General features: G+C 36.5%; 12 protein-coding genes across 12 annotated transcripts in view; 2 read left to right on the top strand and 10 right to left on the bottom strand.

Moving 5' to 3' along the window:
* LOC134722549 (uncharacterized) overlaps positions 1–984 on the bottom strand; it is a 3,786-nt gene extending 2,802 nt beyond the window's left edge. The window contains exon 1 of the mRNA XM_063586170.1: positions 566–984. Within this exon, the coding sequence (XP_063442240.1) occupies positions 566–968 (403 nt within the window). The 5' untranslated portion in view covers positions 969–984. The remainder of the gene's footprint in view (positions 1–565) is intronic.
* A 1,125-nt stretch (positions 985–2,109) lies between these two features.
* Positions 2,110–2,632, bottom strand: LOC134721171 (histone H2A). Its single transcript, XM_063583974.1, has one exon. It carries the CDS (start codon positions 2,630–2,632, stop codon positions 2,255–2,257), a length of 378 nt encoding a protein of 125 aa, XP_063440044.1. The 3' UTR covers positions 2,110–2,254.
* A 276-nt stretch (positions 2,633–2,908) lies between these two features.
* LOC134722548 (histone H2B-like) lies at positions 2,909–3,283 on the top strand. The gene has a single exon (XM_063586169.1). The coding sequence runs from the start codon at positions 2,909–2,911 to the stop codon at positions 3,281–3,283; it is 375 nt and encodes a 124-aa protein (XP_063442239.1).
* Positions 3,284–4,135: 852 nt separating this feature from the next.
* On the bottom strand, positions 4,136–4,447 carry LOC134722547 (histone H4). Its single transcript, XM_063586168.1, has one exon. It carries the CDS (start codon positions 4,445–4,447, stop codon positions 4,136–4,138), a length of 312 nt encoding a protein of 103 aa, XP_063442238.1.
* Positions 4,448–6,170: 1,723 nt separating this feature from the next.
* LOC134722546 (uncharacterized) lies at positions 6,171–12,213 on the bottom strand. Its single transcript, XM_063586167.1, has 4 exons — positions 11,795–12,213; positions 9,755–10,054; positions 7,872–8,238; positions 6,171–6,606 (listed from the first exon to the last, which is right to left on the bottom strand). Exons 1-4 carry the CDS (start codon positions 12,195–12,197, stop codon positions 6,171–6,173), a joined length of 1,506 nt encoding a protein of 501 aa, XP_063442237.1. The 5' UTR covers positions 12,198–12,213.
* LOC134721170 (histone H2A) lies at positions 7,723–8,245 on the bottom strand. Its single transcript, XM_063583973.1, has one exon. The coding sequence runs from the start codon at positions 8,243–8,245 to the stop codon at positions 7,868–7,870; it is 378 nt and encodes a 125-aa protein (XP_063440043.1). The 3' UTR covers positions 7,723–7,867.
* A 1,125-nt stretch (positions 12,214–13,338) lies between the features above and the next one.
* On the bottom strand, positions 13,339–13,861 carry LOC134721167 (histone H2A). The gene has a single exon (XM_063583970.1). The coding sequence runs from the start codon at positions 13,859–13,861 to the stop codon at positions 13,484–13,486; it is 378 nt and encodes a 125-aa protein (XP_063440040.1). The 3' UTR covers positions 13,339–13,483.
* Positions 13,862–14,137: 276 nt separating this feature from the next.
* Positions 14,138–14,512, top strand: LOC134722545 (histone H2B-like). The gene has a single exon (XM_063586166.1). The coding sequence runs from the start codon at positions 14,138–14,140 to the stop codon at positions 14,510–14,512; it is 375 nt and encodes a 124-aa protein (XP_063442236.1).
* Positions 14,513–15,365: 853 nt separating this feature from the next.
* LOC134722544 (histone H4) lies at positions 15,366–15,677 on the bottom strand. Its single transcript, XM_063586165.1, has one exon. The coding sequence runs from the start codon at positions 15,675–15,677 to the stop codon at positions 15,366–15,368; it is 312 nt and encodes a 103-aa protein (XP_063442235.1).
* Positions 15,678–17,400: 1,723 nt separating this feature from the next.
* On the bottom strand, positions 17,401–23,441 carry LOC134722543 (uncharacterized). Its single transcript, XM_063586163.1, has 4 exons — positions 23,023–23,441; positions 20,985–21,284; positions 19,102–19,468; positions 17,401–17,836 (listed from the first exon to the last, which is right to left on the bottom strand). The coding sequence occupies exons 1-4, from the start codon at positions 23,423–23,425 to the stop codon at positions 17,401–17,403; spliced, it is 1,506 nt and encodes a 501-aa protein (XP_063442233.1). The 5' UTR covers positions 23,426–23,441.
* On the bottom strand, positions 18,953–19,475 carry LOC134721166 (histone H2A). Its single transcript, XM_063583969.1, has one exon. It carries the CDS (start codon positions 19,473–19,475, stop codon positions 19,098–19,100), a length of 378 nt encoding a protein of 125 aa, XP_063440039.1. The 3' UTR covers positions 18,953–19,097.
* A 1,271-nt stretch (positions 23,442–24,712) lies between the features above and the next one.
* LOC134722542 (histone H2A, sperm-like) overlaps positions 24,713–25,400 on the bottom strand; it is an 851-nt gene continuing 163 nt past the window's right edge. Inside the window, exon 2 of the mRNA XM_063586162.1 lies at positions 24,713–25,116. Coding sequence (XP_063442232.1) covers positions 24,713–25,116 — 404 coding nt within the window. The remainder of the gene's footprint in view (positions 25,117–25,400) is intronic.

The following is a 25,400-nucleotide window of genomic DNA, read 5'->3' as shown; positions in this document are numbered from 1 at the left end:
AGCTCTAAATTTTTGATAAAAGTACCCTGTAATATCAGCTTTTCTAAAAGAAATATTCAAATTAATGAATTATACAAGATATTTAAACTCTAACTTAAAAAAAAAGGTTATATTTTGGCCAGTTGGTGGTTCTCTTTCTTTGGTCTAGACTACTGGTGTAAATAATACATCAAAAGAAGACAAGACAAAACAAGCGAAGAAAAGAAAAGAACAGAAGTACAGATAGAAACATTTATATGTTGATCTTTTTTTATATAATGTACTATTTAATATTCTACACACAAGGACATACATGTACCATGATAAACAAACACCCCCCTTTTTTTTGTGATGAGACTTGTGTGTATATATATATCATAAAATTTATTTTTTGTCTATGTATTGCTTTGCATATAGATGGATTCAACAAGAAGAAATAAAAGAGAGAGAGAGAGATGGGGAAAAGAGGGGTTCGGCTATGTTTCTAATTTTCATGTACAACAATTTATAGATTCTTTTTGAAAAATATTGGTGGCCCTGAAAAGGGCCGTTATGTTTTGGTGAAAAAATCACACTTCTTAAGCACGTTCTCCACGGATTCTTCGGGCCAATTGGATATCCTTTGGCATGATGGTTACTCTCTTGGCGTGGATTGCGCACAAGTTGGTATCCTCGAAGAGACCGACCAAGTAGGCTTCGCTGGCTTCCTGTAGGGCCATGACGGCTGAACTCTGGAATCGGAGATCAGTTTTGAAGTCCTGGGCGATTTCACGGACTAATCTCTGGAAGGGGAGTTTCCTGATGAGGAGCTCTGTGCTCTTCTGGTATCTCCTGATTTCTCGGAGAGCGACTGTTCCTGGCCTGTATCTATGTGGTTTCTTGACTCCACCGGTTGCAGGTGCGCTCTTACGGGCGGCCTTGGTGGCAAGTTGTTTTCTTGGAGCTTTACCTCCGGTGGATTTACGTGCAGTTTGCTTTGTTCGTGCCATGATTATTAGCTCTGTGGACGATTTGCTACAGAAAGAATACTTGAAAATTTCGGTGAATGTGTTTTTGTGCTTGCCGGGAGGATTGAAATCACGGTGACGATTGGATCACCACTTACATAAAGCTGGCGTTGATTGGTCCGCATATCTTAAATCTGATTGGACTGATTTGTAAGGGACTTTGACAGTTTTCAATCCATTTTTTACTGAAAAACTGCTCAACCCAAGCTGACAGTAAAAATGCCCCCTTTTTTCATTCATAATTACAGTTTCTGATCATCCCTCATAGCTCAACAATAGTAAATTAGTGTCACGGTTTCAATATGATAAATCTGAAGAAGAAAAATAATAATAATGAAAAAAGGTCAAAATACATGCAGAAACATTAAGGAAAGGAACGAAAAATAAAAACAGGAAAAAATAAAAATAAAATGCAGTTATAACACAAACAAAGCGAAATAAAAATAAAAAAACAGAAACAAATGGAATTACACATTCCCGACATGACATTGTGCGGATCGGCTGAGTTTCTTTATTGTTGTATTATGTCATATTTATGTATATTTAATATAAAAAAAGAAGATGTGGTATGATTTTCATTTGGGCTGGGCACATTTGTCACATTGTCTGATTGTCGGTGTGCTTACATCAATTCCACATCTTTAATACACAAACAATAACTAAATAAAGACAGAAAGACAGAGAGAGAGATGCTGAAAAAAATGGAAAAAGGAAAAGAATGGAAAGTACATATCATATATAAAAGTGTTGACGAAAGAGATAATGTTAACAAAAACTATAAATAATTATAATAATAAAAAAAAACCACACACCTTCTCAGATGAATCTAAGCATGCTCGCATCAATAACCAAGAGAGAGAAAGAAGAGAGCAGACTAGTATTAAATATAAATACTATCAGTGGTTTTTTTTCCCCCCGACAAACATTATATGATTTAACTGAGCTACTTGTGGGTTCAAAGAGTCAGAAAGTACGACAATAAATGTTCTGATGAAGAAGACTGAAAAAGTTACTAGACTTAGTGTTATGCTATAAGAACTGTACTTAAATGGGATGCGTTAGAGAGAGAAGAAAAGAAGAATCACGGAAGAAGGGACATTTATATTTTAGACATTTTTTATTTGTTATGTAGTAGAATATATTTTTTTCAATTATGTATGGGGAATAAAGTATTACTAAGATGTACAACAATTTTAGACTCTTTTTGAAAAATATTGGTGGCCCTGAAAAGGGCCGTTGTTAAGTGAGTAATCCGATATATCCACTTTTTACTTGGCAGCTTTCTGGGTCTTCTTTGGCAGAAGTACAGCCTGGATGTTTGGTAAAACACCTCCCTGGGCAATGGTGACACCAGACAAGAGTTTGTTCAACTCTTCGTCGTTTCTGATGGCCAACTGGAGATGACGGGGAATGATTCTGCTCTTCTTGTTGTCACGAGCGGCGTTTCCTGCCAACTCCAATACTTCAGCTGCTAAGTATTCTAAGACAGCTGCGAGGTACACTGGTGCACCGGCACCAACTCTCTCGGCATAGTTTCCTTTCCTCAAAAGTCTGTGGATACGACCGACTGGGAACTGAAGTCCGGCACGGGATGACCTAGACTTTGCCTTTGCTTTTGCTTTTCCTCCTTTTCCTCGTCCTGACATTTTGTACTATTTGGTTGATCGACACTGAGTAAAGTGATACAATTTTTCTTCAAAATTTAGCTTATATACCCACTAAACGGATTGAACGATGTTTTTATTATACACCAATCAGAACGAAGCTCTCTGCGAGCAGTTAGGCTACCGAACATTCAACATGTTATGGGTGCTCTCTCCGAGGTTCGCGTTTAATAAAATCTTTCAATCCGTTTTGCCCAGTATATAAACAAATTGAAAATAATTTTTCACCATTACTTATTTGATTATCAAACCAGTAACATGCCACCCAAAGTAGGAACTAAAGGAGCCAAGAAGGCCGTCACCAAGGCAAAGACTGCCAGACCCGGCGGTGATAAGAAAAGGAGGAGGAAGAGACGTGAATCCTATGCTATCTACATCTACAAAGTCTTGAGACAAGTTCACCCCGACACCGGAGTGTCCTCAAAGGCAATGTCCATCATGAACAGCTTCGTCAACGATATCTTCGAGAGAATCGCAGCAGAGGCTTCCCGATTGGCACACTACAACAAAAGATCTACCATCACATCCCGGGAGATCCAGACCGCTGTCCGTCTTCTCTTACCCGGAGAATTGGCCAAGCACGCTGTCAGTGAAGGTACCAAAGCCGTCACTAAATACACCAGCAGCAAGTAAACAGTCTGAAGTTTATAACTTCACAAACGGCCCTTTTCAGGGCCACCAACATTTTTCAAAAAGAATTTACATTTGTTGTACATCAATGTCAAACTTCTAAACAAAGCTATAAATCCCAACCCCAGCTATAACCACTTTCAAACTATTTCAATAGTATATGGTTACTTTTCTCTTCTTTCTATCTGTATAACAAATATACGTGTATTTCACTCATTCTGTAGCATTTAATTTGTCTGTCAAAACTACAAAGCGTAAATACATAAATCATGAAGAACAAAACAGTGCTTTCATTCCAATTAATAGAGTTGATAAATTTACGATTTCTTTTGCTTTTCGAGAGAAAAAAAATATTGCGAGAATTATTTTACACGGAAACAAGAACATTACCTAATCTTAAACCACGCAAAAAAAACCTCTATAATTGAATATAACAGAATCTACAGATTTTGTGTGTAAAAGTCCGTGCATTTTGTTTTGAAATTTTCTCTCTTCATGTAGGCAAATGCACGGACTTGATCTTTGAACGTATTCATAAACCTTCAGAAATATAAATTCTCAAATAAATACAAGAGTAAGAGTAAGGAAGTTAATTAAAAAGAAAGCCAGATATTTAAAAAAAAAAAGGGGGGGGGGGGGGGTATAACGAGAGAGAGAAAATAGTTGCGGATCAGGATCAGGGAAAACAAGAAAAACGGTTGAAAAATTCATGAACATTAGAGAAAAGAATAGAAGTGGGAGCAAGCTTTGATTTCAAGATTTTGTTTAAAACGATGTACAACAAATCTAAGATTCTTTTTGAAAAATGTTGGTGGCCCTGAAAAGGGCCGTTGTTGATATTAGCTGGGTGGCTGTTTAACCTCCGAATCCGTACAAGGTACGTCCTTGACGTTTCAAAGCGTAGACAACATCCATGGCAGTGACAGTCTTCCTCTTGGCGTGCTCTGTGTATGTGACAGCATCACGGATGACATTTTCCAAGAAAACTTTAAGGACACCACGGGTTTCCTCATAGATGAGTCCAGATATACGTTTTACTCCACCTCTTCTTGCTAAACGACGGATGGCTGGCTTGGTGATACCTTGGATGTTATCACGCAACACCTTCCTGTGACGCTTGGCGCCTCCTTTTCCTAGACCTTTACCTCCTTTTCCTCTACCTGACATGTTTAACTATTTGTGGTGATTAGTTAAATAATACTTTCCGTCTAACAGCGACTCTTTATATATCACCAACGCGGCCGTAAAAGAAGTATCACACATTTTCAGTTAACTGTTGTCTGATTGGCTTACGTTGTTTTATTCCGGGAGGTAACTCTGTACTGCCTTAAACTGTGTACACTTTCAATCCACTTTTTCATTCTAGGTCTGAAAAATATAATAATTCATATCAGACAGTAAATTTTTAAGAAAAAACTATTATTTCAATCGGAATAAAAATGACTGAAGGAGACAAAAAAAGTTCCAAAATGTTGAAAAGTTTTCATTTTAAGATAGAATAGTATGATAAATAAATGATAAATGAAAATCACTTTAGACAGTCAAAATTATAAAGATAATTATTTGCTTTCTCTGAACAGACATTTTCATTCAATGACAATACACATTTCAACTTAATGGAATGGAATTTAGTTGGGGAAAAAATAAACCTCACAGACATATCTAGGAATACTGGTTATCTATTTGTCTATTTGATGTATCCAGAAATTGGATACATCACAGGATTTTACATGCTTGCAGTTTTCTACCTGTCTTTCATAACTCAACATCATCTGTCAAAGCTGTGCTTGCCATCCATCAACGATCTGCTGCAGGTACTTCAGATCATAAATGGGAGAATGTATGAATAAAACTGTTACTGTTATTACTATTAAAGATTTTTTTTTCTAGGTATTACAGTGAAGAAAAGAGATGCCCCTGACTGCGGGTAAAACTTCTTATGTGTGCATCTTCCTTTCAATTTTATTTTTAAACGCCATTCTATATTTATCCACAGTATGACGATGACAATTTCATCAGCCAATCCAATAAAAATGTTAATGCGCACACATGTACTTACTATTCTGAAGACTTCTTTTAGCCAGAAAAGTTTATAATAAGTCTGAAAACCACTTTTTATCATATAAAAAAGCTTATAAGTGCAAGATATATGCTTACATGGACTTCCTACATTGAAATTTTGTGGGGACTACTTGGACCCGTACCGAAATTATATTAATTTAAATAGAAATTTCATGATTTTGTTAACTAGCAGCAAGACAAGACTCTAAAGTGGACAAAATATATTACTACATACATGATAAAAAAATTCTTTACAATTCTGACTGAAAAAGAGCTCTAAATTTTTGATAAAAGTACCCTGTAATATCAGCTTTTCTAAAAGAAATATTCAAATTAATGAATTATACAAGATATTTAAACTCTAACTTAAAAAAAAAGGTTATATTTTGGCCAGTTGGTGGTTCTCTTTCTTTGGTCTAGACTACTGGTGTAAATAATACATCAAAAGAAGACAAGACAAAACAAGCGAAGAAAAGAAAAGAACAGAAGTACAGATAGAAACATTTATATGTTGATCTTTTTTTATATAATGTACTATTTAATATTCTACACACAAGGACATACATGTACCATGATAAACAAACACCCCCCTTTTTTTTGTGATGAGACTTGTGTGTATATATATATCATAAAATTTATTTTTTGTCTATGTATTGCTTTGCATATAGATGGATTCAACAAGAAGAAATAAAAGAGAGAGAGAGAGATGGGGAAAAGAGGGGTTCGGCTATGTTTCTAATTTTCATGTACAACAATTTATAGATTCTTTTTGAAAAATATTGGTGGCCCTGAAAAGGGCCGTTATGTTTTGGTGAAAAAATCACACTTCTTAAGCACGTTCTCCACGGATTCTTCGGGCCAATTGGATATCCTTTGGCATGATGGTTACTCTCTTGGCGTGGATTGCGCACAAGTTGGTATCCTCGAAGAGACCGACCAAGTAGGCTTCGCTGGCTTCCTGTAGGGCCATGACGGCTGAACTCTGGAATCGGAGATCAGTTTTGAAGTCCTGGGCGATTTCACGGACTAATCTCTGGAAGGGGAGTTTCCTGATGAGGAGCTCTGTGCTCTTCTGGTATCTCCTGATTTCTCGGAGAGCGACTGTTCCTGGCCTGTATCTATGTGGTTTCTTGACTCCACCGGTTGCAGGTGCGCTCTTACGGGCGGCCTTGGTGGCAAGTTGTTTTCTTGGAGCTTTACCTCCGGTGGATTTACGTGCAGTTTGCTTTGTTCGTGCCATGATTATTAGCTCTGTGGACGATTTGCTACAGAAAGAATACTTGAAAATTTCGGTGAATGTGTTTTTGTGCTTGCCGGGAGGATTGAAATCACGGTGACGATTGGATCACCACTTACATAAAGCTGGCGTTGATTGGTCCGCATATCTTAAATCTGATTGGACTGATTTGTAAGGGACTTTGACAGTTTTCAATCCATTTTTTACTGAAAAACTGCTCAACCCAAGCTGACAGTAAAAATGCCCCCTTTTTTCATTCATAATTACAGTTTCTGATCATCCCTCATAGCTCAACAATAGTAAATTAGTGTCACGGTTTCAATATGATAAATCTGAAGAAGAAAAATAATAATAATGAAAAAAGGTCAAAATACATGCAGAAACATTAAGGAAAGGAACGAAAAATAAAAACAGGAAAAAATAAAAATAAAATGCAGTTATAACACAAACAAAGCGAAATAAAAATAAAAAAACAGAAACAAATGGAATTACACATTCCCGACATGACATTGTGCGGATCGGCTGAGTTTCTTTATTGTTGTATTATGTCATATTTATGTATATTTAATATAAAAAAAGAAGATGTGGTATGATTTTCATTTGGGCTGGGCACATTTGTCACATTGTCTGATTGTCGGTGTGCTTACATCAATTCCACATCTTTAATACACAAACAATAACTAAATAAAGACAGAAAGACAGAGAGAGAGATGCTGAAAAAAATGGAAAAAGGAAAAGAATGGAAAGTACATATCATATATAAAAGTGTTGACGAAAGAGATAATGTTAACAAAAACTATAAATAATTATAATAATAAAAAAAAACCACACACCTTCTCAGATGAATCTAAGCATGCTCGCATCAATAACCAAGAGAGAGAAAGAAGAGAGCAGACTAGTATTAAATATAAATACTATCAGTGGTTTTTTTTCCCCCCGACAAACATTATATGATTTAACTGAGCTACTTGTGGGTTCAAAGAGTCAGAAAGTACGACAATAAATGTTCTGATGAAGAAGACTGAAAAAGTTACTAGACTTAGTGTTATGCTATAAGAACTGTACTTAAATGGGATGCGTTAGAGAGAGAAGAAAAGAAGAATCACGGAAGAAGGGACATTTATATTTTAGACATTTTTTATTTGTTATGTAGTAGAATATATTTTTTTCAATTATGTATGGGGAATAAAGTATTACTAAGATGTACAACAATTTTAGACTCTTTTTGAAAAATATTGGTGGCCCTGAAAAGGGCCGTTGTTAAGTGAGTAATCCGATATATCCACTTTTTACTTGGCAGCTTTCTGGGTCTTCTTTGGCAGAAGTACAGCCTGGATGTTTGGTAAAACACCTCCCTGGGCAATGGTGACACCAGACAAGAGTTTGTTCAACTCTTCGTCGTTTCTGATGGCCAACTGGAGATGACGGGGAATGATTCTGCTCTTCTTGTTGTCACGAGCGGCGTTTCCTGCCAACTCCAATACTTCAGCTGCTAAGTATTCTAAGACAGCTGCGAGGTACACTGGTGCACCGGCACCAACTCTCTCGGCATAGTTTCCTTTCCTCAAAAGTCTGTGGATACGACCGACTGGGAACTGAAGTCCGGCACGGGATGACCTAGACTTTGCCTTTGCTTTTGCTTTTCCTCCTTTTCCTCGTCCTGACATTTTGTACTATTTGGTTGATCGACACTGAGTAAAGTGATACAATTTTTCTTCAAAATTTAGCTTATATACCCACTAAACGGATTGAACGATGTTTTTATTATACACCAATCAGAACGAAGCTCTCTGCGAGCAGTTAGGCTACCGAACATTCAACATGTTATGGGTGCTCTCTCCGAGGTTCGCGTTTAATAAAATCTTTCAATCCGTTTTGCCCAGTATATAAACAAATTGAAAATAATTTTTCACCATTACTTATTTGATTATCAAACCAGTAACATGCCACCCAAAGTAGGAACTAAAGGAGCCAAGAAGGCCGTCACCAAGGCAAAGACTGCCAGACCCGGCGGTGATAAGAAAAGGAGGAGGAAGAGACGTGAATCCTATGCTATCTACATCTACAAAGTCTTGAGACAAGTTCACCCCGACACCGGAGTGTCCTCAAAGGCAATGTCCATCATGAACAGCTTCGTCAACGATATCTTCGAGAGAATCGCAGCAGAGGCTTCCCGATTGGCACACTACAACAAAAGATCTACCATCACATCCCGGGAGATCCAGACCGCTGTCCGTCTTCTCTTACCCGGAGAATTGGCCAAGCACGCTGTCAGTGAAGGTACCAAAGCCGTCACTAAATACACCAGCAGCAAGTAAACAGTCTGAAGTTTATAACTTCACAAACGGCCCTTTTCAGGGCCACCAACATTTTTCAAAAAGAATTTACATTTGTTGTACATCAATGTCAAACTTCTAAACAAAGCTATAAATCCCAACCCCAGCTATAACCACTTTCAAACTATTTCAATAGTATATGGTTACTTTTCTCTTCTTTCTATCTGTATAACAAATATACGTGTATTTCACTCATTCTGTAGCATTTAATTTGTCTGTCAAAACTACAAAGCGTAAATACATAAATCATGAAGAACAAAACAGTGCTTTCATTCCAATTAATAGAGTTGATAAATTTACGATTTCTTTTGCTTTTCGAGAGAAAAAAAATATTGCGAGAATTATTTTACACGGAAACAAGAACATTACCTAATCTTAAACCACGCAAAAAAAACCTCTATAATTGAATATAACAGAATCTACAGATTTTGTGTGTAAAAGTCCGTGCATTTTGTTTTGAAATTTTCTCTCTTCATGTAGGCAAATGCACGGACTTGATCTTTGAACGTATTCATAAACCTTCAGAAATATAAATTCTCAAATAAATACAAGAGTAAGAGTAAGGAAGTTAATTAAAAAGAAAGCCAGATATTTAAAAAAAAAAAGGGGGGGGGGGGGGGGTATAACGAGAGAGAGAAAATAGTTGCGGATCAGGATCAGGGAAAACAAGAAAAACGGTTGAAAAATTCATGAACATTAGAGAAAAGAATAGAAGTGGGAGCAAGCTTTGATTTCAAGATTTTGTTTAAAACGATGTACAACAAATCTAAGATTCTTTTTGAAAAATGTTGGTGGCCCTGAAAAGGGCCGTTGTTGATATTAGCTGGGTGGCTGTTTAACCTCCGAATCCGTACAAGGTACGTCCTTGACGTTTCAAAGCGTAGACAACATCCATGGCAGTGACAGTCTTCCTCTTGGCGTGCTCTGTGTATGTGACAGCATCACGGATGACATTTTCCAAGAAAACTTTAAGGACACCACGGGTTTCCTCATAGATGAGTCCAGATATACGTTTTACTCCACCTCTTCTTGCTAAACGACGGATGGCTGGCTTGGTGATACCTTGGATGTTATCACGCAACACCTTCCTGTGACGCTTGGCGCCTCCTTTTCCTAGACCTTTACCTCCTTTTCCTCTACCTGACATGTTTAACTATTTGTGGTGATTAGTTAAATAATACTTTCCGTCTAACAGCGACTCTTTATATATCACCAACGCGGCCGTAAAAGAAGTATCACACATTTTCAGTTAACTGTTGTCTGATTGGCTTACGTTGTTTTATTCCGGGAGGTAACTCTGTACTGCCTTAAACTGTGTACACTTTCAATCCACTTTTTCATTCTAGGTCTGAAAAATATAATAATTCATATCAGACAGTAAATTTTTAAGAAAAAACTATTATTTCAATCGGAATAAAAATGACTGAAGGAGACAAAAAAAGTTCCAAAATGTTGAAAAGTTTTCATTTTAAGATAGAATAGTATGATAAATAAATGATAAATGAAAATCACTTTAGACAGTCAAAATTATAAAGATAATTATTTGCTTTCTCTGAACAGACATTTTCATTCAATGACAATACACATTTCAACTTAATGGAATGGAATTTAGTTGGGGAAAAAATAAACCTCACAGACATATCTAGGAATACTGGTTATCTATTTGTCTATTTGATGTATCCAGAAATTGGATACATCACAGGATTTTACATGCTTGCAGTTTTCTACCTGTCTTTCATAACTCAACATCATCTGTCAAAGCTGTGCTTGCCATCCATCAACGATCTGCTGCAGGTACTTCAGATCATAAATGGGAGAATGTATGAATAAAACTGTTACTGTTATTACTATTAAAGATTTTTTTTTCTAGGTATTACAGTGAAGAAAAGAGATGCCCCTGACTGCGGGTAAAACTTCTTATGTGTGCATCTTCCTTTCAATTTTATTTTTAAACGCCATTCTATATTTATCCACAGTATGACGATGACAATTTCATCAGCCAATCCAATAAAAATGTTAATGCGCACACATGTACTTACTATTCTGAAGACTTCTTTTAGCCAGAAAAGTTTATAATAAGTCTGAAAACCACTTTTTATCATATAAAAAAGCTTATAAGTGCAAGATATATGCTTACATGGACTTCCTACATTGAAATTTTGTGGGGACTACTTGGACCCGTACCGAAATTATATTAATTTAAATAGAAATTTCATGATTTTGTTAACTAGCAGCAAGACAAGACTCTAAAGTGGACAAAATATATTACTACATACATGATAAAAAAATTCTTTACAATTCTGACTGAAAAAGAGCTCTAAATTTTTGATAAAAGTACCCTGTAATATCAGCTTTTCTAAAAGAAATATTCAAATTAATGAATTATACAAGATATTTAAACTCTAACTTAAAAAAAAAGGTTATATTTTGGCCAGTTGGTGGTTCTCTTTCTTTGGTCTAGACTACTGGTGTAAATAATACATCAAAAGAAGACAAGACAAAACAAGCGAAGAAAAGAAAAGAACAGAAGTACAGATAGAAACATTTATATGTTGATCTTTTTTTATATAATGTACTATTTAATATTCTACACACAAGGACATACATGTACCATGATAAACAAACACCCCCCTTTTTTTTGTGATGAGACTTGTGTGTATATATATATCATAAAATTTATTTTTTGTCTATGTATTGCTTTGCATATAGATGGATTCAACAAGAAGAAATAAAAGAGAGAGAGAGAGAGATGGGGAAAAGAGGGGTTCGGCTATGTTTCTAATTTTCATGTACAACAATTTATAGATTCTTTTTGAAAAATATTGGTGGCCCTGAAAAGGGCCGTTATGTTTTGGTGAAAAAATCACACTTCTTAAGCACGTTCTCCACGGATTCTTCGGGCCAATTGGATATCCTTTGGCATGATGGTTACTCTCTTGGCGTGGATTGCGCACAAGTTGGTATCCTCGAAGAGACCGACCAAGTAGGCTTCGCTGGCTTCCTGTAGGGCCATGACGGCTGAACTCTGGAATCGGAGATCAGTTTTGAAGTCCTGGGCGATTTCACGGACTAATCTCTGGAAGGGGAGTTTCCTGATGAGGAGCTCTGTGCTCTTCTGGTATCTCCTGATTTCTCGGAGAGCGACTGTTCCTGGCCTGTATCTATGTGGTTTCTTGACTCCACCGGTTGCAGGTGCGCTCTTACGGGCGGCCTTGGTGGCAAGTTGTTTTCTTGGAGCTTTACCTCCGGTGGATTTACGTGCAGTTTGCTTTGTTCGTGCCATGATTATTAGCTCTGTGGACGATTTGCTACAGAAAGAATACTTGAAAATTTCGGTGAATGTGTTTTTGTGCTTGCCGGGAGGATTGAAATCACGGTGACGATTGGATCACCACTTACATAAAGCTGGCGTTGATTGGTCCGCATATCTTAAATCTGATTGGACTGATTTGTAAGGGACTTTGACAGTTTTCAATCCATTTTTTACTGAAAAACTGCTCAACCCAAGCTGACAGTAAAAATGCCCCCTTTTTTCATTCATAATTACAGTTTCTGATCATCCCTCATAGCTCAACAATAGTAAATTAGTGTCACGGTTTCAATATGATAAATCTGAAGAAGAAAAATAATAATAATGAAAAAAGGTCAAAATACATGCAGAAACATTAAGGAAAGGAACGAAAAATAAAAACAGGAAAAAATAAAAATAAAATGCAGTTATAACACAAACAAAGCGAAATAAAAATAAAAAAACAGAAACAAATGGAATTACACATTCCCGACATGACATTGTGCGGATCGGCTGAGTTTCTTTATTGTTGTATTATGTCATATTTATGTATATTTAATATAAAAAAAGAAGATGTGGTATGATTTTCATTTGGGCTGGGCACATTTGTCACATTGTCTGATTGTCGGTGTGCTTACATCAATTCCACATCTTTAATACACAAACAATAACTAAATAAAGACAGAAAGACAGAGAGAGAGATGCTGAAAAAAATGGAAAAAGGAAAAGAATGGAAAGTACATATCATATATAAAAGTGTTGACGAAAGAGATAATGTTAACAAAAACTATAAATAATTATAATAATAAAAAAAAACCACACACCTTCTCAGATGAATCTAAGCATGCTCGCATCAATAACCAAGAGAGAGAAAGAAGAGAGCAGACTAGTATTAAATATAAATACTATCAGTGGTTTTTTTTCCCCCCGACAAACATTATATGATTTAACTGAGCTACTTGTGGGTTCAAAGAGTCAGAAAGTACGACAATAAATGTTCTGATGAAGAAGACTGAAAAAGTTACTAGACTTAGTGTTATGCTATAAGAACTGTACTTAAATGGGATGCGTTAGAGAGAGAAGAAAAGAAGAATCACGGAAGAAGGGACATTTATATTTTAGACATTTTTTATTTGTTATGTAGTAGAATATATTTTTTTCAATTATGTATGGGGAATAAAGTATTACTAAGATGTACAACAATTTTAGACTCTTTTTGAAAAATATTGGTGGCCCTGAAAAGGGCCGTTGTTAAGTGAGTAATCCGATATATCCACTTTTTACTTGGCAGCTTTCTGGGTCTTCTTTGGCAGAAGTACAGCCTGGATGTTTGGTAAAACACCTCCCTGGGCAATGGTGACACCAGACAAGAGTTTGTTCAACTCTTCGTCGTTTCTGATGGCCAACTGGAGATGACGGGGAATGATTCTGCTCTTCTTGTTGTCACGAGCGGCGTTTCCTGCCAACTCCAATACTTCAGCTGCTAAGTATTCTAAGACAGCTGCGAGGTACACTGGTGCACCGGCACCAACTCTCTCGGCATAGTTTCCTTTCCTCAAAAGTCTGTGGATACGACCGACTGGGAACTGAAGTCCGGCACGGGATGACCTAGACTTTGCCTTTGCTTTTGCTTTTCCTCCTTTTCCTCGTCCTGACATTTTGTACTATTTGGTTGATCGACACTGAGTAAAGTGATACAATTTTTCTTCAAAATTTAGCTTATATACCCACTAAACGGATTGAACGATGTTTTTATTATACACCAATCAGAACGAAGCTCTCTGCGAGCAGTTAGGCTACCGAACATTCAACATGTTATGGGTGCTCTCTCCGAGGTTCGCGTTTAATAAAATCTTTCAATCCGTTTTGCCCAGTATATAAACAAATTGAAAATAATTTTTCACCATTACTTATTTGATTATCAAACCAGTAACATGCCACCCAAAGTAGGAACTAAAGGAGCCAAGAAGGCCGTCACCAAGGCAAAGACTGCCAGACCCGGCGGTGATAAGAAAAGGAGGAGGAAGAGACGTGAATCCTATGCTATCTACATCTACAAAGTCTTGAGACAAGTTCACCCCGACACCGGAGTGTCCTCAAAGGCAATGTCCATCATGAACAGCTTCGTCAACGATATCTTCGAGAGAATCGCAGCAGAGGCTTCCCGATTGGCACACTACAACAAAAGATCTACCATCACATCCCGGGAGATCCAGACCGCTGTCCGTCTTCTCTTACCCGGAGAATTGGCCAAGCACGCTGTCAGTGAAGGTACCAAAGCCGTCACTAAATACACCAGCAGCAAGTAAACAGTCTGAAGTTTATAACTTCACAAACGGCCCTTTTCAGGGCCACCAACATTTTTCAAAAAGAATTTACATTTGTTGTACATCAATGTCAAACTTCTAAACAAAGCTATAAATCCCAACCCCAGCTATAACCACTTTCAAACTATTTCAATAGTATATGGTTACTTTTCTCTTCTTTCTATCTGTATAACAAATATACGTGTATTTCACTCATTCTGTAGCATTTAATTTGTCTGTCAAAACTACAAAGCGTAAATACATAAATCATGAAGAACAAAACAGTGCTTTCATTCCAATTAATAGAGTTGATAAATTTACGATTTCTTTTGCTTTTCGAGAGAAAAAAAATATTGCGAGAATTATTTTACACGGAAACAAGAACATTACCTAATCTTAAACCACGCAAAAAAAACCTCTATAATTGAATATAACAGAATCTACAGATTTTGTGTGTAAAAGTCCGTGCATTTTGTTTTGAAATTTTCTCTCTTCATGTAGGCAAATGCACGGACTTGATCTTTGAACGTATTCATAAACCTTCAGAAATATAAATTCTCAAATAAATACAAGAGTAAGAGTAAGGAAGTTAATTAAAAAGAAAGCCAGATATTTAAAAAAAAAAAGGGGGGGGGGGGGGGGTATAACGAGAGAGAGAAAATAGTTGCGGATCAGGATCAGGGAAAACAAGAAAAACGGTTGAAAAATTCATGAACATTAGAGAAAAGAATAGAAGTGGGAGCAAGCTTTGATTTCAAGATTTTGTTTAAAACGATGTACAACAAATCTAAGATTCTTTTTGAAAAATGTTGGTGGCCCTGAAAAGGGCCGTTGTTGATATTAGCTGGGTGGCTGTTTAACCTCCGAATCCGTACAAGGTACGTCCTTGACGTTTCAAAGCGTAGACAACATCCATGGCAGTGACAGTCTTCCTCTTGGCGTGCTCTGTGTATGTGACAGCATCACGGATGACATTTTCCAAGAAAACTTTAAGGACACCACGGGTTTCCTCATAGATGAGTCCAGATATACGTTTTACTCCACCTCTTCTTGCTAAACGACGGATGGCTGGCTTGGTGATACCTTGGATGTTATCACGCAACACCTTCCTGTGACGCTTGGCGCCTCCTTTTCCTAGACCTTTACCTCCTTTTCCTCTACCTGACATGTTTAACTATTTGTGGTGATTAGTTAAATAATACTTTCCGTCTAACAGCGACTCTTTATATATCACCAACGCGGCCGTAAAAGAAGTATCACACATTTTCAGTTAACTGTTGTCTGATTGGCTTACGTTGTTTTATTCCGGGAGGTAACTCTGTACTGCCTTAAACTGTGTACACTTTCAATCCACTTTTTCATTCTAGGTCTGAAAAATATAATAATTCATATCAGACAGTAAATTTTTAAGAAAAAACTATTATTTCAATCGGAATAAAAATGACTGAAGGAGACAAAAAAAGTTCCAAAATGTTGAAAAGTTTTCATTTTAAGATAGAATAGTATGATAAATAAATGATAAATGAAAATCACTTTAGACAGTCAAAATTATAAAGATAATTATTTGCTTTCTCTGAACAGACATTTTCATTCAATGACAATACACATTTCAACTTAATGGAATGGAATTTAGTTGGGGAAAAAATAAACCTCACAGACATATCTAGGAATACTGGTTATCTATTTGTCTATTTGATGTATCCAGAAATTGGATACATCACAGGATTTTACATGCTTGCAGTTTTCTACCTGTCTTTCATAACTCAACATCATCTGTCAAAGCTGTGCTTGCCATCCATCAACGATCTGCTGCAGGTACTTCAGATCATAAATGGGAGAATGTATGAATAAAACTGTTACTGTTATTACTATTAAAGATTTTTTTTTCTAGGTATTACAGTGAAGAAAAGAGATGCCCCTGACTGCGGGTAAAACTTCTTATGTGTGCATCTTCCTTTCAATTTTATTTTTAAACGCCATTCTATATTTATCCACAGTATGACGATGACAATTTCATCAGCCAATCCAATAAAAATGTTAATGCGCACACATGTACTTACTATTCTGAAGACTTCTTTTAGCCAGAAAAGTTTATAATAAGTCTGAAAACCACTTTTTATCATATAAAAAAGCTTATAAGTGCAAGATATATGCTTACATGGACTTCCTACATTGAAATTTTGTGGGGACTACTTGGACCCGTACCGAAATTATATTAATTTAAATAGAAATTTCATGATTTTGTTAACTAGCAGCAAGACAAGACTCTAAAGTGGACAAAATATATTACTACATACATGATAAAAAAATTCTTTACAATTCTGACTGAAAAAGAGCTCTAAATTTTTGATAAAAGTACCCTGTAATATCAGCTTTTCTAAAAGAAATATTCAAATTAATGAATTATACAAGATATTTAAACTCTAACTTAAAAAAAAAGGTTATATTTTGGCCAGTTGGTGGTTCTCTTTCTTTGGTCTAGACTACTGGTGTAAATAATACATCAAAAGAAGACAAGACAAAACAAGCGAAGAAAAGAAAAGAACAGAAGTACAGATAGAAACATTTATATGTTGATCTTTTTTTATATAATGTACTATTTAATATTCTACACACAAGGACATACATGTACCATGATAAACAAACACCCCCCTTTTTTTTGTGATGAGACTTGTGTGTATATATATATCATAAAATTTATTTTTTGTCTATGTATTGCTTTGCATATAGATGGATTCAACAAGAAGAAATAAAAGAGAGAGAGAGAGATGGGGAAAAGAGGGGTTCGGCTATGTTTCTAATTTTCATGTACAACAATTTATAGATTCTTTTTGAAAAATATTGGTGGCCCTGAAAAGGGCCGTTATGTTTTGGTGAAAAAATCACACTTCTTAAGCACGTTCTCCACGGATTCTTCGGGCCAATTGGATATCCTTTGGCATGATGGTTACTCTCTTGGCGTGGATTGCGCACAAGTTGGTATCCTCGAAGAGACCGACCAAGTAGGCTTCGCTGGCTTCCTGTAGGGCCATGACGGCTGAACTCTGGAATCGGAGATCAGTTTTGAAGTCCTGGGCGATTTCACGGACTAATCTCTGGAAGGGGAGTTTCCTGATGAGGAGCTCTGTGCTCTTCTGGTATCTCCTGATTTCTCGGAGAGCGACTGTTCCTGGCCTGTATCTATGTGGTTTCTTGACTCCACCGGTTGCAGGTGCGCTCTTACGGGCGGCCTTGGTGGCAAGTTGTTTTCTTGGAGCTTTACCTCCGGTGGATTTACGTGCAGTTTGCTTTGTTCGTGCCATGATTATTAGCTCTGTGGACGATTTGCTACAGAAAGAATACTTGAAAATTTCGGTGAATGTGTTTTTGTGCTTGCCGGGAGGATTGAAATCACGGTGACGATTGGATCACCACTTACATAAAGCTGGCGTTGATTGGTCCGCATATCTTAAATCTGATTGGACTGATTTGTAAGGGACTTTGACAGTTTTCAATCCATTTTTTACTGAAAAACTGCTCAACCCAAGCTGACAGTAAAAATGCCCCCTTTTTTCATTCATAATTACAGTTTCTGATCATCCCTCATAGCTCAACAATAGTAAATTAGTGTCACGGTTTCAATATGATAAATCTGAAGAAGAAAAATAATAATAATGAAAAAAGGTCAAAATACATGCAGAAACATTAAGGAAAGGAACGAAAAATAAAAACAGGAAAAAATAAAAATAAAATGCAGTTATAACACAAACAAAGCGAAATAAAAATAAAAAAACAGAAACAAATGGAATTACACATTCCCGACATGACATTGTGCGGATCGGCTGAGTTTCTTTATTGTTGTATTATGTCATATTTATGTATATTTAATATAAAAAAAGAAGATGTGGTATGATTTTCATTTGGGCTGGGCACATTTGTCACATTGTCTGATTGTCGGTGTGCTTACATCAATTCCACATCTTTAATACACAAACAATAACTAAATAAAGACAGAAAGACAGAGAGAGAGATGCTGAAAAAAATGGAAAAAGGAAAAGAATGGAAAGTACATATCATATATAAAAGTGTTGACGAAAGAGATAATGTTAACAAAAACTATAAATAATTATAATAATAAAAAAAAACCACACACCTTCTCAGATGAATCTAAGCATGCTCGCATCAATAACCAAGAGAGAGAAAGAAGAGAGCAGACTAGTATTAAATATAAATACTATCAGTGGTTTTTTTTCCCCCCGACAAACATTATATGATTTAACTGAGCTACTTGTGGGTTCAAAGAGTCAGAAAGTACGACAATAAATGTTCTGATGAAGAAGACTGAAAAAGTTACTAGACTTAGTGTTATGCTATAAGAACTGTACTTAAATGGGATGCGTTAGAGAGAGAAGAAAAGAAGAATCACGGAAGAAGGGACATTTATATTTTAGACATTTTTTATTTGTTATGTAGTAGAATATATTTTTTTCAATTATGTATGGGGAATAAAGTATTACTAAGATGTACAACAATTTTAGACTCTTTTTGAAAAATATTGGTGGCCCTGAAAAGGGCCGTTGTTAAGTGAGTAATCCGATATATCCACTTTTTACTTGGCAGCTTTCTGGGTCTTCTTTGGCAGAAGTACAGCCTGGATGTTTGGTAAAACACCTCCCTGGGCAATGGTGACACCAGACAAGAGTTTGTTCAACTCTTCGTCGTTTCTGATGGCCAACTGGAGATGACGGGGAATGATTCTGCTCTTCTTGTTGTCACGAGCGGCGTTTCCTGCCAACTCCAATACTTCAGCTGCTAAGTATTCTAAGACAGCTGCGAGGTACACTGGTGCACCGGCACCAACTCTCTCGGCATAGTTTCCTTTCCTCAAAAGTCTGTGGATACGACCGACTGGGAACTGAAGTCCGGCACGGGATGACCTAGACTTTGCCTTTGCTTTTGCTTTTCCTCCTTTTCCTCGTCCTGACATTTTGTACTATTTGGTTGATCGACACTGAGTAAAGTGATACAATTTTTCTTCAAAATTTAGCTTATATACCCACTAAACGGATTGAACGATGTTTTTATTATACACCAATCAGAACGAAGCTCTCTGCGAGCAGTTAGGCTACCGAACATTCAACATGTTATGGGTGCTCTCTCCGAGGTTCGCGTTTAATAAAATCTTTCAATCCGTTTTGCCCAGTATATAAACAAATTGAAAATAATTTTTCACCATTACTTATTTGATTATCAAACCAGTAACATGCCACCCAAAGTAGGAACTAAAGGAGCCAAGAAGGCCGTCACCAAGGCAAAGACTGCCAGACCCGGCGGTGATAAGAAAAGGAGGAGGAAGAGACGTGAATCCTATGCTATCTACATCTACAAAGTCTTGAGACAAGTTCACCCCGACACCGGAGTGTCCTCAAAGGCAATGTCCATCATGAACAGCTTCGTCAACGATATCTTCGAGAGAATCGCAGCAGAGGCTTCCCGATTGGCACACTACAACAAAAGATCTACCATCACATCCCGGGAGATCCAGACCGCTGTCCGTCTTCTCTTACCCGGAGAATTGGCCAAGCACGCTGTCAGTGAAGGTACCAAAGCCGTCACTAAATACACCAGCAGCAAGTAAACAGTCTGAAGTTTATAACTTCACAAACGGCCCTTTTCAGGGCCACCAACATTTTTCAAAAAGAATTTACATTTGTTGTACATCAATGTCAAACTTCTAAACAAAGCTATAAATCCCAACCCCAGCTATAACCACTTTCAAACTATTTCAATAGTATATGGTTACTTTTCTCTTCTTTCTATCTGTATAACAAATATACGTGTATTTCACTCATTCTGTAGCATTTAATTTGTCTGTCAAAACTACAAAGCGTAAATACATAAATCATGAAGAACAAAACAGTGCTTTCATTCCAATTAATAGAGTTGATAAATTTACGATTTCTTTTGCTTTTCGAGAGAAAAAAAATATTGCGAGAATTATTTTACACGGAAACAAGAACATTACCTAATCTTAAACCACGCAAAAAAAACCTCTATAATTGAATATAACAGAATCTACAGATTTTGTGTGTAAAAGTCCGTGCATTTTGTTTTGAAATTTTCTCTCTTCATGTAGGCAAATGCACGGACTTGATCTTTGAACGTATTCATAAACCTTCAGAAATATAAATTCTCAAATAAATACAAGAGTAAGAGTAAGGAAGTTAATTAAAAAGAAAGCCAGATATTTAAAAAAAAAAAGGGGGGGGGGGGGGGGTATAACGAGAGAGAGAAAATAGTTGCGGATCAGGATCAGGGAAAACAAGAAAAACGGTTGAAAAATTCATGAACATTAGAGAAAAGAATAGAAGTGGGAGCAAGCTTTGATTTCAAGATTTTGTTTAAAACGATGTACAACAAATCTAAGATTCTTTTTGAAAAATGTTGGTGGCCCTGAAAAGGGCCGTTGTTGATATTAGCTGGGTGGCTGTTTAACCTCCGAATCCGTACAAGGTACGTCCTTGACGTTTCAAAGCGTAGACAACATCCATGGCAGTGACAGTCTTCCTCTTGGCGTGCTCTGTGTATGTGACAGCATCACGGATGACATTTTCCAAGAAAACTTTAAGGACACCACGGGTTTCCTCATAGATGAGTCCAGATATACGTTTTACTCCACCTCTTCTTGCTAAACGACGGATGGCTGGCTTGGTGATACCTTGGATGTTATCACGCAACACCTTCCTGTGACGCTTGGCGCCTCCTTTTCCTAGACCTTTACCTCCTTTTCCTCTACCTGACATGTTTAACTATTTGTGGTGATTAGTTAAATAATACTTTCCGTCTAACAGCGACTCTTTATATATCACCAACGCGGCCGTAAAAGAAGTATCACACATTTTCAGTTAACTGTTGTCTGATTGGCTTACGTTGTTTTATTCCGGGAGGTAACTCTGTACTGCCTTAAACTGTGTACACTTTCAATCCACTTTTTCATTCTAGGTCTGAAAAATATAATAATTCATATCAGACAGTAAATTTTTAAGAAAAAACTATTATTTCAATCGGAATAAAAATGACTGAAGGAGACAAAAAAAGTTCCAAAATGTTGAAAAGTTTTCATTTTAAGATAGAATAGTATGATAAATAAATGATAAATGAAAATCACTTTAGACAGTCAAAATTATAAAGATAATTATTTGCTTTCTCTGAACAGACATTTTCATTCAATGACAATACACATTTCAACTTAATGGAATGGAATTTAGTTGGGGAAAAAATAAACCTCACAGACATATCTAGGAATACTGGTTATCTATTTGTCTATTTGATGTATCCAGAAATTGGATACATCACAGGATTTTACATGCTTGCAGTTTTCTACCTGTCTTTCATAACTCAACATCATCTGTCAAAGCTGTGCTTGCCATCCATCAACGATCTGCTGCAGGTACTTCAGATCATAAATGGGAGAATGTATGAATAAAACTGTTACTGTTATTACTATTAAAGATTTTTTTTTCTAGGTATTACAGTGAAGAAAAGAGATGCCCCTGACTGCGGGTAAAACTTCTTATGTGTGCATCTTCCTTTCAATTTTATTTTTAAACGCCATTCTATATTTATCCACAGTATGACGATGACAATTTCATCAGCCAATCCAATAAAAATGTTAATGCGCACACATGTACTTACTATTCTGAAGACTTCTTTTAGCCAGAAAAGTTTATAATAAGTCTGAAAACCACTTTTTATCATATAAAAAAGCTTATAAGTGCAAGATATATGCTTACATGGACTTCCTACATTGAAATTTTGTGGGGACTACTTGGACCCGTACCGAAATTATATTAATTTAAATAGAAATTTCATGATTTTGTTAACTAGCAGCAAGACAAGACTCTAAAGTGGACAAAATATATTACTACATACATGATAAAAAAATTCTTTACAATTCTGACTGAAAAAGAGCTCTAAATTTTTGATAAAAGTACCCTGTAATATCAGCTTTTCTAAAAGAAATATTCAAATTAATGAATTATACAAGATATTTAAACTCTAACTTAAAAAAAAAGGTTATATTTTGGCCAGTTGGTGGTTCTCTTTCTTTGGTCTAGACTACTGGTGTAAATAATACATCAAAAGAAGACAAGACAAAACAAGCGAAGAAAAGAAAAGAACAGAAGTACAGATAGAAACATTTATATGTTGATCTTTTTTTATATAATGTACTATTTAATATTCTACACACAAGGACATACATGTACCATGATAAACAAACACCCCCCTTTTTTTTGTGATGAGACTTGTGTGTATATATATATCATAAAATTTATTTTTTGTCTATGTATTGCTTTGCATATAGATGGATTCAACAAGAAGAAATAAAAGAGAGAGAGAGAGATGGGGAAAAGAGGGGTTCGGCTATGTTTCTAATTTTCATGTACAACAATTTATAGATTCTTTTTGAAAAATATTGGTGGCCCTGAAAAGGGCCGTTATGTTTTGGTGAAAAAATCACACTTCTTAAGCACGTTCTCCACGGATTCTTCGGGCCAATTGGATATCCTTTGGCATGATGGTTACTCTCTTGGCGTGGATTGCGCACAAGTTGGTATCCTCGAAGAGACCGACCAAGTAGGCTTCGCTGGCTTCCTGTAGGGCCATGACGGCTGAACTCTGGAATCGGAGATCAGTTTTGAAGTCCTGGGCGATTTCACGGACTAATCTCTGGAAGGGGAGTTTCCTGATGAGGAGCTCTGTGCTCTTCTGGTATCTCCTGATTTCTCGGAGAGCGACTGTTCCTGGCCTGTATCTATGTGGTTTCTTGACTCCACCGGTTGCAGGTGCGCTCTTACGGGCGGCCTTGGTGGCAAGTTGTTTTCTTGGAGCTTTACCTCCGGTGGATTTACGTGCAGTTTGCTTTGTTCGTGCCATGATTATTAGCTCTGTGGACGATTTGCTACAGAAAGAATACTTGAAAATTTCGGTGAATGTGTTTTTGTGCTTGCCGGGAGGATTGAAATCACGGTGACGATTGGATCACCACTTACATAAAGCTGGCGTTGATTGGTCCGCATATCTTAAATCTGATTGGACTGATTTGTAAGGGACTTTGACAGTTTTCAATCCATTTTTTACTGAAAAAACTGCTCAACCCAAGCTGACAGTAAAAATGCCCCCCTTTTTTCATTCATAATTACAGTTTCTGATCATCCCTCATAGCTCAACAATAGTAAATTAGTGTCACGGTTTCAATATGATAAATCTGAAGAAGAAAAATAATAATAATGAAAAAAGGTCAAAATACATGCAGAAACATTAAGGAAAGGAACGAAAAATAAAACAGGAAAAAATAAAAATAAATGCAGTTATAACACAAACAAAGCGAAATAAAAAATAAAAAAACAGAAACAAATGGAATTACACATTCCCGACATGACATTGTGCGGATCGGCTGAGTTTCTTTATTGTTGTATTATGTCATATTTATGTATATTTAATATAAAAAAAGAAGATGTGGTATGATTTTCATTTGGGCTGGGCACATTTGTCACATTGTCTGATTGTCGGTGTGCTTACATCAATTCCACATCTTTAATACACAAACAATAACTAAATAAAGACAGAAAGACAGAGAGAGAGATGCTGAAAAAAATGGAAAAAGGAAAAGAATGGAAAGTACATATCATATATAAAAGTGTTGACGAAAGAGATAATGTTAACAAAAACTATAAATAATTATAATAATAAAAAAAAACCACACACCTTCTCAGATGAATCTAAGCATGCTCGCATCAATAACCAAGAGAGAGAAAGAAGAGAGCAGACTAGTATTAAATATAAATACTATCAGTGGTTTTTTTTCCCCCCGACAAACATTATATGATTTAACTGAGCTACTTGTGGGTTCAAAGAGTCAGAAAGTACGACACATAAATGTTCTGATGAAGAAGACTGAAAAAGTTACTAGACTTAGTGTTATGCTATAAGAACTGTACTTAAATGGGATGCGTTAGAGAGAGAAGAAAAGAAGAATCACGAAGAAGGGACATTTATATTTTAGACATTTTTTATTTGTTTATGTAGTAGAATATATTTTTTTCAATTATGTATGGGGAATAAAGTATTACTAAGATGTACAACAATTTTAGACTCTTTTGAAAAATATTGGTGGCCCTGAAAAGGGCCGTTGTTAAGTGAGTAATCCGATATATCCACTTTTTACTTGGCAGCTTTCTGGGTCTTCTTTGGCAGAAGTACAGCCTGGATGTTTGGTAAAACACCTCCCTGGGCAATGGTGACACCAGACAAGAGTTTGTTCAACTCTTCGTCGTTTCTGATGGCCAACTGGAGATGACGGGGAATGATTCTGCTCTTCTTGTTGTCACGAGCGGCGTTTCCTGCCAACTCCAATACTTCAGCTGCTAAGTATTCTAAGACAGCTGCGAGGTACACTGGTGCACCGGCACCAACTCTCTCGGCATAGTTTCCTTTCCTCAAAGTCTGTGGATACGACCCGACTGGGAACTGAAGTCCCGGCACGGGATGACCTAGACTTTGCCTTTGCTTTTGCTTTTCCTCCTTTTCTCGTCCCTGACATTTTGATACTATTTGGTTGATCGACACTGAGTAAAGTGATACAATTTTTCTTCAAAATTTAGCTTATATACCCACTAAACGGATTGAACGATGTTTTTATTATACACCAATCAGAACGAAGCTCTCTGCGAGCAGTTAGGCTACCGAACATTCAACATGTTATGGGTGCTCTCTCCGAGGTTCGCGTTTAATAAAATCTTTCAATCCGTTTGCCAGTATATAAACAAATTGAAATAATTTTTCACCATTACTTATTTGATTATCAAACCAGTAACATGCCACCCAAAGTAGGAACTAAAGGAGCCAAGAA

Source organism: Mytilus trossulus, chromosome 6, assembly GCF_036588685.1.
Source record: "Mytilus trossulus isolate FHL-02 chromosome 6, PNRI_Mtr1.1.1.hap1, whole genome shotgun sequence".
Lineage (NCBI taxonomy): Eukaryota > Metazoa > Mollusca > Bivalvia > Mytilida > Mytilidae > Mytilus > Mytilus trossulus.
The sequence above is the reverse complement of the archived record's forward strand: the minus strand, read 5'-3'. Positions and strand labels throughout refer to the sequence as shown.